General features: G+C 34.4%; 1 protein-coding gene across 5 annotated transcripts in view; it reads left to right on the forward strand.

The window, feature by feature from the left end:
- The first annotated feature begins 13,192 nt into the window (after positions 1-13,192).
- rapgef2a (Rap guanine nucleotide exchange factor 2a) overlaps positions 13,193-15,322 on the forward strand; it is a 54,356-nt gene continuing 52,226 nt past the window's right edge. For 3 of the 5 annotated variants that reach the window (XM_073864771.1, XM_073864780.1, XM_073864792.1), the window contains exon 1: positions 13,193-13,852. In XM_073864771.1, the coding sequence (XP_073720872.1) occupies positions 13,769-13,852 (84 nt within the window). In that variant the 5' untranslated portion in view covers positions 13,193-13,768. The remainder of the gene's footprint in view (positions 13,853-15,322) is intronic. The other 2 variants (XM_073864774.1, XM_073864787.1) reach the window with 1 other exon arrangement.

Genomic DNA, 15,322 nt, shown 5'->3' on the forward strand with positions numbered 1-15,322 from the left:
ATATACTGTATTTTAATGTGCAAAAATATTCTTTTTTGTTTTGGGTGATTTTTTGTCATGTTGTGTGTTACAAATTCACAACATTACAAATCATTGTACACTCTGACCTTCTCTTTTATTTTTTTGTCTCTCTTGAAAATTACCAAGTCATTTTGATGTTCAAAATGAAGGTTCAAAATGATAGTTTCCCGATGCTAACAACTGAGCAAAATACACTCCCACCACATACACAAAAACATGACTTTCAAAGTCAGAACCTTAGAGACACATGACTAAAAATAGGGCAAAAGAAATATCACAACACAAGCAAACATGTACTTATTTATGTATTTTAGCATGCGTGAGTGAGTGCTGATGTTTCAGAGAAGTGAATCAATAGGGAATAGTGTGCTGGGAAAACACAGAAGCAAAATAATGAAATATGAATATTTAGAACTGTTTTCATTCTAAATATTCAAACCACATTTTATCCTTGTAATATTTGAATGTTTGGAGCTGTATTTTACTTTAGTAGCACATTTTACTGTTTGAATATGATGTGAACTCTGCAGTGATGGCCTAATATTATTATTGCTTATGTCTGTTATTTATCTTTAGCAATTGTGCAGTACATCTTTCTTTGTTATTGTGTCTCTTTGATATCTTCAAAGATATCAAAGATCTATACGTCTAATAAAGACATGTTCTGCAGTGCAGTATTGATCAAAAGTGCAGTGTCTTTCTGTCTGTCTGTCAAAAATGTTTGTTATAGGTATCAGCTTAGTCATTAGGTTGCTTCATTGGAAAAAGGAGAATGCAAGTACAAAGGACTTAAGTGCTGTATAATACAAACACACAATTTAAATCCTTTTAAAGAGTGTTTATATTTATGGACTTGTCAGATGGTAAGCTTTGGGGTAATTTGTCAGAATGAAACGTGGCATCAAAACACTTACTGGCTTTTAAAATAGCCACATTTTAGAATTAAAGGCGGAGTCCACTATGTTTGAAAGCCAATTTTGATATTTGAAATCACCTAAACAAACACGCCTCTACCCCAATAGAATCTGGACCTTCTGTTGATAGACCCGCCCCACACATACGCAAACCGGCAAGGATGTTGTTTAGTAGACACGCTCCTTACTGCTGATTGGCTATAAGTGTGTTTTGGTAGTCGTCCCGTCTCCTTTTCCAAAGCGTTTTTCAAACATCGTGGACCCCGCCTTTAAAATGATAAACAGTCAAACCAATTCTAAAGAAGACACACTTTGTGTAAGCTTACTTTGACTCAAAACCTTAAAATTGCTAAAATATAGATGATTTTTAGTGTAATCATTTGTCATTTATATGCTATATGACTATAGGGCCGATTTCCCAAGCAGGACTTATCCTAGTCCCAGACTAAAATCCATGTTTAAGCTGCCTTAATTTAGAAACATCTTGCACTGACATTTCTCAACATATATGTCATTGTTTTGTCTCAAGATGCACACCAGTATGGTTTTTAGTATGGTATGTTAGTAAAAACTACTTAAATGTCTTAATATAAATAAGGCCTGTTTTAATGTAAACCCTGTCTGGGATACTGCCCCATAGTGTTTTTTGTATCTTAACTGGTATTGCATTGCTATAGCAACACAAAAGTTTCTGGGTACGATCTCTAGGGTACACACTAATAAAATGTATGCTTTATAATGTACGTGTCTAAAGTCGCTTTGAAAAAACCCTCTGCAAACTGTGTAAATACATTACTTAAACAGTATGACAGAAAGTGTCAAGGATAAAGGCAATATGTGATGATTGTGATGATATTAGTCTTTGACCAGAGGGATGACGGTCACCTCTCTGTCTCATCTAAGCATCATGCAGCTAAACGCTCCTGACAGCAGCCATGAGCTACACTAATAACAATTTGCAATGACGACAGTGTGTGGAAATTGATCGATACAGAAGACATATCCCAGCAGGTTTCCTTTATAATGTGTAACTTGACAAGATACTGCAATTTACAAACTCACAATGCCAATGAGTTTTAAAACACTTATAAAAAGTGGCTCATGGGCGAAATGTGTTGCTTGGCAACAGGAGTCTGCAAGTGTACATGAATCAGATGTCTTTCGTCATAATTTTTTTTTACAATTTCACACATTAAACTGTTAAGAGAATGGTTTGCTATGGTAGACACTGCTATGTTGTAACATGTTTGTGCCATCATTATATAATGTAAAGATTTTGTGTGTTTGTTTTATTAAAACATGTGTTTATGAATGTGTTGCAGGTCAGATACTTACGGTTTAAGGAACCATTTAAACACACTTGTGTTTGACTTCATGCAGCACCACAAGAACCGACAGGCGGATGACATCAAAGTACTGCGAGAGCAATTAAAGAAATTTTACAAAGGATTTTGCTTTCTAATTGCTCTTCCTAATTTGATATCATCAACCTGACGGTTCTTACAGTGCATTATGATGTTGAACACACCTTGTGTCTCATGACTATTTGTCATATGCGTGTGGTTTTTCAAGTGAGAACCAATGAGAATTGAAGATATTGATGTCCTGCCATATTTTAACTTACCGTGGTAAACTCTGTGCTCACAAATAAATTGCATTGCTTCAGATTACATATATTCAGAGGTGTAAAGTACTTTACTACACTATATCAGGTTTTTTTCTTTTTTTCTAAATATTTTTCTTTTTTTTCTAAATATTTTTTAAGACCTAATTAGTTACATAAAAAAATCTAGTACTTAAGTATGCTACTTTTACTCAAATAAAAGTAAAAGTTTATGTGAAAATTTATATGAAAGTTTGCATTAAGTATTAAAGGTAAAAAAAACAACTTGTTTTAATGAAATTTAGTTGAGTAAAAAGTACAATATTGTGTGCGGTAAAGTAAAGGTTTGCCAAAGAAAAACGCTTTGATAAAATACAGATAAACTTGAGTACAGTAAAAATACTTGAGTACTTTACAGCTCTACATAACTCACCGTCATCTGGATTACTTTACCCTTACAAAGATTACCTATGGGTTTTTTTTTGTAGTAACTATGTTTTTTTTTTGGCACATTGATAACCACTGGCAAACCATGATTTTACTACAGTAACCCTTTTGATGCATGGTTTTTATAGCACAACCATAGTTGTTTTGTGGTAGCATTCAACTAACCATACGTTTTTGGTTTTAACTGTAGTAAAACGAAGGTTAACTTTCGTAAGGGTAATGATGGATATACAGTATGTGCAGGGGCGTCATGCACCTATTTTTTTAAGGGGGCACAGTGTGCACAGCTCACAGAAATCTGTGCATACACAGACATCAAACGAAATATTATAGAGCTTTCAGTCTTTTCCATGGCACTTACATGAACACCCCTGCTTTCATGCAAAAACCTCCAAAATAAAAGTGTTGACTAACTTTCATATCAAATGCATTCAATCGGAATAATGACATAATTATTGGTATCATATTTACATCTGAAACGGCATGTTTTATTTATCTAAGTTTTAATAAATGACTTGTTTAATTGTGTCATTAATGCAATTTGCACAACATCTGCATTATGCTATAAAATGAATGTAATTTTAAATCCATTAAGTATATAAACAACGAAAATGACATAAGCAATAGAGCCACGTGATTATTTTTAATGTTCAATAATGATTTATAAAAAATAGTAGATAAAATTATTAGAGGAATGCATTATTGCATAAAATTTTACCTCATATGTGAACATGTGTGATTCCGCGCCCCTGTGAACTTTATAACGTAGAGACTGTCACATTTTAAACCTTACATTTTCTACACAAATGAGGTTAACTGCACATTACCGTACTGGGGTTTAGAAATGTTGTGAGCGTTTCTTACATGTTTTAATTCCTCAGATAGCAAAATGCAGTAGTAACAGCAAAGAGCTTGTGAGCGCGCTCAGACACTAATCACGTCTGCAACTGCGCTGTCTGCAGCGCCTGCCGCCAGAATAAAGTAATGTAACATGATCAAAACACTATCAAAATGGTGAAAATCTCCAAAAAGTGAAAAGGATGCAGCACAAAATTGATAATATTGTGATTATAGATTAAAAGTTTAATAACAGATTAATGGAGGCTTCTTTGATTTTGAGGTTGCATGCAAAATCCATTTGGCTAAAAAAAAACAAGGGGGCATGTGCCGCCTCAGTTTGAATGGGCATGACACCTCTGAGTATGTGCTGTTTAGATGTTTTAATATATCAGTGGTTCTCAAACTTTTCGAAGTGCCCCCTCCATTCCTTTGCGACATCCCAAAGAAAATTCATGTCTAAAACAATCTCAAACTTATAATCTGAATTAAACAAAACATATTAAATAATACAATGTAGTGATGTTGGTTGGTAGCTATACATAGAAATTATGATAATGTATTTTATAAAATGTCATAAAACTAGGGCCTCCACCATCTTGCATCCCCCAAGGGGGGCCCATCCCCAGTTTGGGAACCACTGAAAAAATAAGAATGACGGCATTTTAAAATAAAATTATTTGCTTGTGTTCAGCTGAAGAGCGGAAAGCATAAACATCTGCATGTCATGAGGGCGAGTAAATTATGAGAGAATTTTCACATTTTCATGCAAAAAATAGATGTGCGGAAAACTAAATAATTTCCATCCTTAAAATTTATAATTTCTTCATAAAAGTAATACAATCATGGCATGAAAATATGCTCTATAGTAGGAATGACCTGCCAGCTACTTACTATAGATATCCAGCACAAACACTTTCTCGATAAATCTGGGACACTACACATTCAAACCAAAAAACTGGAAACTCAGGAAACCAAACACATTATGTAAATTTAAAAAAAAACAGGTTGCTGGTATAACAGGATAACTATCAGCCCAATAGGCTTTATGCCCAGCTGCACTACTTCCTGAACTTCAGCCAGCTCCTTAGCCGTTTCTCAATACCAAGTACGCCAAACTCGGAAGTTCGAACTTGCAAGTTCAGACTCGGAAGAACGAACTCCTGACGCGAAATGCATTCTGGGAAACTTCGCTGTCACAAGTCCACACAAGTCTCCTCTGATGCATCCTCGATAAAATGGGCGGATCAAGAACACATCCGGGGATTTTATGTGAACTTGGGCTTGATGCGAACTTTGAATTGGAACAGTAGGCTACTTGGGCCGCGACTGATGACGTTTCACAAGTCCACAAGAATGCAAGTACAGACAAGAACGCATATTGAGAAACGGCTCTTGTTTCCTGTCTGCCATTATTGGACAAACTGATTAATCCAGGTGTGCCTGACCTCAGTAGTCACAACAACAATAATCAGACACACCTGGATTAATCAGTTTGTCCAATAATGGCAGACAGGAAACAAGGAGCTGGCTGAAGTTCAGGAAGTAGTGCAGCTGGGTATAAAGCCTATTAAAGTTATTTTCATACTGTAAATAAGATCTCAGCTATAATGACAAGCTAAAAAGAGCAGCAGTCTTGAGAAGCTCTATTCATCCTCAACACAATATGATTAGAACATGTGAATGATGTAAGAATTGTTTTCAATTGTACAAAACAGCAAAAAGAAATTGAGCTGTCAGAAAGTATAGAGCAGAGACACACAGCAGTGATGACACACTAATTATAAATGATAGGTCTGCTGTGTCAAAGCACTTGCTCTAATGATCCTCTGCTGTTCCCCATACTGTTTCTTTGTCAATGAATGAGAAATCCATTCCCTCTCTATCCAAGTGCTCAGAGGCATGGTGCATTCACACAGCTTCACAAGTAGAAGAGAAGAACTTTTATCATTAAAGCTTTCAGCAGGATTTGACTGATGGTGTTGCTTTCATTTGTACAGAAAATACTAGAGAGGAAAATAATCAAATAAAGTGGATGTTTTATTAACGCACAAACTCTAAGAAAAATTTTTATTTCTTTGTGTCGGTATGAATTACAAAGGGCTGATGTTTGTCACGGGCATCCCTCTAATGTACCCACAAGGAAAAACTTAATGTTTTAAATCAGAAAATGAACTTTGAGTGAACTCTGCATTGTGATAAATTCTGACACGAATTGACTTAAATGAGTGGCTTTATTTTTCTGAAGCAGATGTGAATGTTTCTTCAACTACATGCCTTATTATGTCCCAGGGGTTGATTATGGGGAGTTTTTGAAATAATATTAAATCATTTAATTATTTATTGTGTCCAAATGGGTTCTATAAATGATTGCACTCATTTTAACTAATCGAAATCACTGATCAACCACAGCCAAAAATGTGGTGACTAGTAAGGTCATTACTTATTCAACATTTTAATGGTTGGTAACATGATATGGAAATCACATATTGTGCATTCATTACATTCAAACTGAAATGTTTGGAAATTCTGCCAAATATTAGGAAATATTATTTAAACTTTACAAAGATTTAATTAGCCTCAGCAAGATAAAGGTGTTTGTTATTTTCTTGTATAGCTGTTTAAAGGTGCAGTGTGTAATTTTTAGAAGGATCTCTTGACAGAAATCCAAAATAATATACAAAACTATATTATCAGTGGTGTATAAAGACCTTTCATAATGAACCGTTATGTGTTTATTAACTTAGAACGAGACCTTTTTATCTACATACACAGAGGGTCCCCTTACATGGAAGTCGCCATTTTGTGCCGCCATGTTTCTACAGAAGCCCTTAACGGACAAACCTTTAAAGGTGCAGTGTGTAATTTTTAGAAGGATCTCTTGACAGAAATCCAAAATAATATACATAACTATATTATCAGAGGTGTATAAAGACCTTTTTATAATGAACCGTTATGTGTTTATTGCCTTAGAACAAGACCTTTTTATCTACATACACAGAGGGTCCCCTTACGCCGCCATTTTGTGCAACCATGTTTCTACAGACGCCCTCAACAGACAATCTTTTTTTACTAAGTTGTCTCCAATGATGAAATGTTAGTCCGGTAGCGGCTACCGTAGCTTCTCTATGTGTTTCAAAAGCAAGAGGTGAGCAGTGGACTGAGCCGTTGGTTGCAATTCACAACCTTACCACTCGATGCCACTAAAGTTTACACACTGCACCTTTAAAATGACACACAACCTAGCCATTGAACACATAACCTAAGATATTGTGATAATGTTCAGTATTATCATCATTTTTCTCTTCAGAAATAAACAGTATTACAGTATTAAAAAAAGAAAGGGCTACAAAAGGGTTTTTACAGCGATACCACCTTTTTGGTTTCCCAAAGTACCATTCAGTCAAAGGTTATTAAAGAACTATTTTATCCTTACCTTTTAAGTGTCTAACGCAGGGGTTTTCAAACTTTATGATCCCAAGGACCCCTAAATATGATGAACCTTTGTGAAGGCCCCCTTTCCTAAAATATATATAACAATGTATATATTTTTTATTTATAACGAATATATAACTGGCTACACTTAGAATAAAGCTGGATGCATAAACCTGTCCTGAAGACAAACATTTTTAATGCAAATGTATTTGTATTGCAGCAACCTTGACAGTAAATCTTGTTTCATTGCAGCTTTACAAGATTTTTTTCTCTGCTATGTTTTTTAAGTTCAGTATCGAGAGATCCAAATGTATTGTACTCTTGTATAGTAATGTTAGTTATAATTTTAATCCAGGCATTAAAGGGATATTTTCTGCTTCCTGTTTCAAAAACTAATGCCAAGCAACGGACTGTAATGTGTAGAGGAATGAAAATATGGAATGAATTGCCATCGGATATTACAAGTAAAATGAGGTTTTAAAAAGCTTTAAAGAATTATTTAATGGTACAGTACTCAAAAAATTGCTGATTGTGGTGTTTTGAATGAATTATGGGTTTGTATATTTTATTGTATTGTTTTTTATTTTGTTTTTTTTGTTCTTTACTTTGTCATGTATTAATGTATTTTAATGTAACTTTGTTTGTTTTTTTGTTTTTTTTACTTCTTGGACCCCAGGAAGAATAGCCACTACCTCGGTAATGGGGATCCCAATAAATAAATAAATAAAAATGAACCCAAAAATAAAGGGGACTCTAATAATAAAAACACAGTAGAAAGAAACAAAGCAAATATAAATTCTGGAATCTATGTAGCATTAAATGAGAGATAAAAACCTAAAAAACTTCTCTAAACAGAACCCTGAAAGGCGCTTTGGATGTTAAAGGTTCTTTATTAAACCATACAGTAATTTTTTTATGGCATGGTGAAGCGCCTTTATTTTTAAGAGTGTACAGTCAATGTATACACTCATTGTTAGTAAATGAATAAATCAAATTAATTCAGTCTATATGTTACCCGACAAGGATTCAAATGGCCATTTAAAGAATCGAATACATTTGATAAGGAGACAAAGAAAAAGAGACATACTGTACAGTATATTGAGTTGGCTACAGTACATGTATCTGTAACATCTAGAGAACAACTACTTACGTTGGTGTAGGAAGGGCATCTGATTTGTCATCTGGTGGGCTCTTAACAGGAAGTTTCTTTCAGACTGATATGTTTCATCTATAGATGTTGTCTGTATGTGTAAGTGTGGGTGTATTAGTGTGTAGGAGAACTGTGGATGTCAGTGGATATGATAAAGTGCGGTTGTCCCTGGCGTCATTATCTTAAAAGAACCATAAACGAAATTCTTGGACCTGAAAATTTGTCATACTCCTGCACAAAAAGGGACTTATATGGTTGAAAAATGAGTCATGCTTTATTCCCAAAGCTTACAACGAGACAAACATCAGCTAGAGTATTTACGTTTACAGACTGTTAACATGAAGCCCTGTTAACGTGTGCTTTCCATCTTCCCATACGTGATGTGCATACAGTAGGTGGGTGTCAAGATTGTACAAATTGACATTACAAATTGCTCATTTGTGTCATTGATCTCAGTTTGTTTGTTTTTATAGATTTATATATATATATATATATATATATATATATATATATATATATATATCAATTTGTGTGGTGCAAAATTATTTTGGGTACATTTATTTCTTTAATGCAATTCACAACGTGCACTGTTTCAGAGCAGCATTACAGAAAACATTTTAGTCAAATTCAAACAAAACTGAAGAAAGGTTATCATTAGTTTATTTCTTGGAAAGTTTCAACTGTACTTAATATCACACCTTGTTGTATATTTAATTGTAGAAATAAAAGATCTTATTTTTGTGCACCAGCATCTTGCAACCCTTATATGGTCTGTTGATTCGGTGTGGATTGGATTTCTTTTAATCTTTGGAACAACGTCAGAAAGAAAATGGACCTCTGTTTGCCCTCTGACTGAAAATAAGGTTATAAATAGATAACGCTTTAAGACGATGCCATAGGATGATGGTTTACAATGAACTGTCTGGAGGAGGCAGGCAGCAGAAAGCAGTAACAGCGTGTTGCGTGTTTAATAAGTTTCTGTGAGGAAGACATAAATAAGGAGAGTGTTTTTCACCCACGCCTTTGAAGTGCTGTCTGAATCACAGCCTCATTATTTTCACATACAACCAGTTCAGCATATCTTGAGGATCAAAGACCATTGCACTTAAAATACTTTAAAGAGTAGGCCAGAATTACATAAAAATAAACAGAATTAATTAAACCATTTTACTATACTGCCTGCATGGCAAAACCTGGGAGAGAGAGAGAGACAGAAAAAGACAATTGCAGATGACTGCAAAAAACAAATCTAAAGGGTCCAATGTCCACAAATGGATGAAAACATCCTGTTACATGTGAAAACAAGCTGACTTAGCTGGATGGGAGCAAAGCCACGGCACAGAACAGAGACCTGTGATAAACACACCACGACTAAATGGCACAAGAACTGGCACACTGGTACAACCCTTACGAAAGGAAAATATATTTACCAATATTTTACTTGAAATATATTATTATTTTACTTTCCATTTTCCAATATATTGTATATTGGCAATACATGGAATAATATATTTATGGTACATATATTCTATAAATGTGTAATATATTGCAGTATATTGCAAAATATACAAATTATTGCCACTTTCAATATATTGTACATTAATATAATATATGTGTTTATATATTTAAAAATATATGCAATATTATATTTATAATGTATTAACAATATATGTACAGATATAGAATATATTTCAAATATATGTACAACTATATGGAAATATATACATGAAATATATGTAGATATGTGTTCGATATATTGTGGAATACATTTTACATAATGTAAAATTAGATGGAAATATATGTACATATAAATTGTAAATGTATGCACAATATGTGTACATATATGAGAACATGCACATTCAATGTATGAACACATGGGGATACAGTATATGTACATGAAACATCTAATATATATATATATATATATATATTTTTTTTAAAGCATATAAAGACAAACTATTACATGTAAAAAATATAGTGCCCTTTTTGTTCTTGATTGCAATATATTTTGTACCATATATACATGTATGGTTTATGCATATATTGCAATATATTGGAAAATATAAATATTAAATTCCATTTATGGGAATATGTTGCCTAATATATTACATGATATTTTCCAATATACTGCAATATATTTTTGTTTCGTAAGGGAAGATAGTTAAGAGATCAGACAGGTGAGGTGAAATATAACTTAACAGATTATCAGCAAATAAAGTGGTAGGGTTCAGACACAGGACAGACTAGACGGATGAACACTTGGCACTTACACAGACACAAAGCATTCCAACATAAAAACAAGACTTCCAACAGAGGAGCATGGGGGCTTTAGTTAAATTTTTCTCTGCCATGTGATCTAAACCAAGACAAATGCAACTCTAAGACACCAGGCACTTAACTGTGAGAGCATCAGTGACAAAACCCAGTATAAAAAAGACCTGCAAGTTTATAACTTTGTTGCAGAGAGCGATCTGGAGTGTGACAATGGCATGCCACAACAGAGCCCAGACCTGAACCTCACTGAACACCTTTGGGGTAAATTGAACCATCAGCTCAAAGCCAAAAATCATCACAAAACAACAAAGTCTGACCTCAATGATGCTCTTGTGTCTGAATGAGAACGATTCCCCACAGGCATGTTTTAACATCTTCTAGTAAATAGAAATCACCCATTGGAAGCACGTATGGGTGTGATGTCTGAGTGTCCAGATACTTTTGGCCATGCATTCATTGTCATTGTCATTGTCATTATATGCTTTGTCATTATATGCATTATCCATTGCGTGTTTATCTGGAAATAGATTCAGCTGGACAGAGAGTGACAACAACTGTTAAACAACAAGGTGAAACCATACACACATACAAAATGTATATACAGTACTTCAACAGTATGATATACCCACCCATATCATAGCTTTAGCCATCTGGCCATAAAGATTAAGTAGATAAAACACCAATATTTTACTTCTTTGTTGCTAAGGAAACACTGGCTCACTTGGTCACAGACATTATGGTAATTGGTGCCCTACAGTATATGCGGTAGGCAGACCATTTTCTATGCTTTTCAGTACGAAATTACACAAGCCTAAAAATTGATCTCTCTCTCTCTCTCTCTCTCTCTCTCTCTCTCTCTCTCTCTCTCTCTCTCTCTCTCTCTCTCTCTCTCTCTCTCTCTCTTCCTCTGTTGTGAGAAATTGTTGAAAATGACCTGGATAAATAACATCAATAATCATTTGTTAATTACCCTTATTTCCATCCTCCCATGACACACACTGTACACCGGTTAAATAAGAACATGGTAGTTTGTAAAAAATGAGTGCCGTGTCATAAAGATTAGAATAATGTGTTTCATTTTTAAGTAATTTTATTTACATGTTTAATACATCTCAGGCTAGAGGCAGGAAACACCCAGGACAAACAGACAGCCCGTCGCCTACCTAAACAAATAGCTATATTTTACATTTATACAATTTAGTTTAAATATTAACAAAGCATTGTACATAAAATAATACTAAAAAAGAAATATACAATATCACGATAACAACAAAAAATTAGGTTGTATTAAAATGAGGAAAATATATTTCACTGCATATGCAGTGATATAGCGACACCTTGTGGTCACTTTGGGTATTGGCCAATCAGAATAGTTTTTACATATTCTCTAATTTAGCTGATAACAACACACACCAATACAAAATTAACACACTTTAAATTTTTACATAATGTTTATACGACGAACTCTCAATTTTTTTTTTTTGAATCTTCTAACTTATGTGTGTTTTGCAAAGTTAAAGAATAAACTTTACTACATTTATTCTATTATTGCAATCAGGTTAAGTCTCTTTGGGAGAATTTAAGTTGTTATTTATCTTCTTTTATGGAAGGTAATTTTAAATTCTCACTGAAAGATTTTGTATTTTTCTGATAGTAACCATGCTGTCGATCTTGTTGTCAATTTTTTTTTTGCATTGTACATTTTTTATACACTAATCCAAATTTCTCAATACGTTACCTCGATTTGATGTCTTCCTTGCAATTATTTTAGTTATTGTTAAATCTTTTAAACACATTGATAATAATAAGAATAACAAGTTTATTAAGGCTTATGATGATATTATGGTTTTTATTTCCTTCTTTCTTTCTTTCTTTCTTTCTTTCTTTCTTTCTTTCTTTCTTTCATTGTAGATTGTCAATGGAGTGATATTTTGTATTTGTCTTGCAATAAAAAAAATCTAAAATAAAAAAATATTAAATAAATAAAAAATAGAAAGAAAAAAATACAGAATCTACGAATTTTTGTTTGTGAAAGGATTGTATTTATTCTTTTTAATTTTTGTAGATTTTTTATTTTTTCCTATTTCTTTAAATTGTATTTGTTTTACTTTAAATGTTATTTTCACAATTATAACGGCTGTTTTTTTTTTACAATCTATGGATAATGGCCAAAAAATCTACAAAATTAACTGTTTTCACTTCTATTAAAAGAAAAACACTATTTTACATATTCTTTGTAATATAAATTCAGTATTTAATCTCGATTACACACTTTATTGTCATTTTAATTATTATACATTTTCATCAAAACTGACATTCAAACAGAGGTAAGGTAATGTTAAGCAAAATGTTAAGCACACATCAATGTCAAACAAAACCTTATGCTTTATCTAAATCTTATGTTATATGCCCTCGCAGGAAGCACTTTTACAGTTAACAGTGATCCACTTCCAAAGTTTGGATGAACTTATTATCCACACGGGGCGCTAGAGGACAGTTGTTTAATCTCTTGCTTCACAAACTATTGAATCACGGTGTTGTCATCGGTCCAGTTTCACCCCGCCCGTCCTTAGTGTTCGTCGCACGGTCGCTATGGACGCACGTCACTTTGTTAAATTACTGCGATTACTGATGTCGTACGTGTAGTATCGCATATTATCATCCGGACTGTTAAGACTGTTACACGCGCCGGGCTAATAAACGGCAATCCTGAAACAACGAAGATCACGCCTGCATAACCGTAAACCTCTATCTGGACATGGGACAATGCGTAGACGTTTCTGGATTTAGTTAATTTGTTCGTGCTTGTTTCAGTGATGTTACGCGATTCCCTTATCACGTTGGCTTTATATTTGTTCTAGAAAGTGTTAAACTAGCCAAGTATTGGTCGGCGAAGGGACTCTTCTCTGTTACCCCAGGCTTGTATACAACTCCAATCCGCGGCTCTGAAACTGGGCCACATCGAGGCACTTTTGTCTTTTGGGGAACTTACGGAGTTTAAAATGACTGCTCGACTTGAAAGAGAAACTCGGGAGCGTTAGAGGAAATGTACGGGTTGTAATAAAGGAGATTTAGTGTTACACGTGAATGCACGCGGACGGAATGGCGTCTTATGTGGACAATAGTTTTCGACACGCGATCATGAAAAATCCTGCCGACAGGACGCAACAGGTAAGATACACTGCGGTTTTTGTATATAATACTAGATTGTGAGACAGACTGCTTATGTATGTGTGTGCTGTTAAACAATAACCATAGTATGAATTGTTTTAGCTAACGGTGGCCTGTCTAAAGTATCCCTGTAATTAAAACGATACAAATTCGAATGGTTTCCATTACGAGCACAGTTATAACCAGTGTTAGAATTTATGTAAAAATTTGTTTTTAAGCCACAGATGCAAAAACATTTATAAGGGAAATTTGCATAGCGTTTGGATGCTGTTACATGGATAAAATATGGACATTCTCTACATTTTTAACTGGAAGTCTGTCCCCCAATGAAATGCACTCCATGGACTCGGCCACCCCCATTTTCAGCCCTGCATTACACCCATCAGTTGTACAAAACCCTTTTATGTATTGTGTTTAATTTGGGCTGTATTCCAGTATGATTTAATGGTGTTTTATTGGTTCCCATCCTCCAGATATCATCCTGCCAAAAGAACCCAACACATTACCAGTTACAGTTCCCAATAAATCCAATACAATTCCTGCCATAACCATTTTGTGTTGTTTTTAAACAGTTATTGCTCAAGCTGAATTAAAAAAACGTCTGAATGAAACTACATCCATCCCACTGTGGGTTCAGGGGTTGGGGACATTGTTTCGCTTGGACGTTTAAAGGCGCCACTGGTTCCACTTATTCTCATTTTTGGGGATTTGTGGTGTAGCCAAACTCTGAGGGAGCGAGTTAATCTTTTGTTTTACATCTACAACATCTCAGTATTTTCCTAAGCACTGTCGTAAGTTGTATATTGTTGCTTAATATAGACGCACACTCATCGGAGTTGGTTGGACGGTATGTTATTTCAGGCACGTATTACTCATGTATCGGAAGGGTGTATTTCCTCACTATGCCCTGCAATCCAGACTAGACTCTTCTTAAACAATTTAGCCCCAAGACTACAACTTCATTTCTAGTAAACTAGCTGCGTGTTTTTTATATCTGCACACAGTAAACCTACTTGTGACCACAGTAAAACCATGAGTTATTTGTGTGTGGGACTGTGGGGTTGTGAATGTCGTGAAGAGTTATTTAATGAATCAGAAGAATGTCAGGAATGTAGTTTGGAGTACAAGTTTTTCAACTTTGGGCTCATGTGTGCTGCCACAAATTTTTAAAGCACTGCCTTAGGATTCATATTTTGGTTATGTTTTGAGTATTGTTGTGTGATGTGTTCAGGTACACAGCTCGCATACGTTATGCATAAGTTTAGGGTTTTTAATAGGTTGGTACGAGCTAACTCAAAAACAGTCTAGTACAGATGTAAAATTGAGATGGATTGCAGAGCAATGGTTGAATGTATGCCAGTGAATATTGGCACAAGTTGGAACAAATGTGCACTAACGCCTTTTTGAGCACATTTTTGCAGCTTTGAAGTTGTTGACGATAAACAAAAATGCATGCGCGTCATCACAACA

This window comes from Misgurnus anguillicaudatus, chromosome 3 (assembly GCF_027580225.2).
Source record: "Misgurnus anguillicaudatus chromosome 3, ASM2758022v2, whole genome shotgun sequence".
Classification (NCBI taxonomy): domain Eukaryota; kingdom Metazoa; phylum Chordata; class Actinopteri; order Cypriniformes; family Cobitidae; genus Misgurnus; species Misgurnus anguillicaudatus.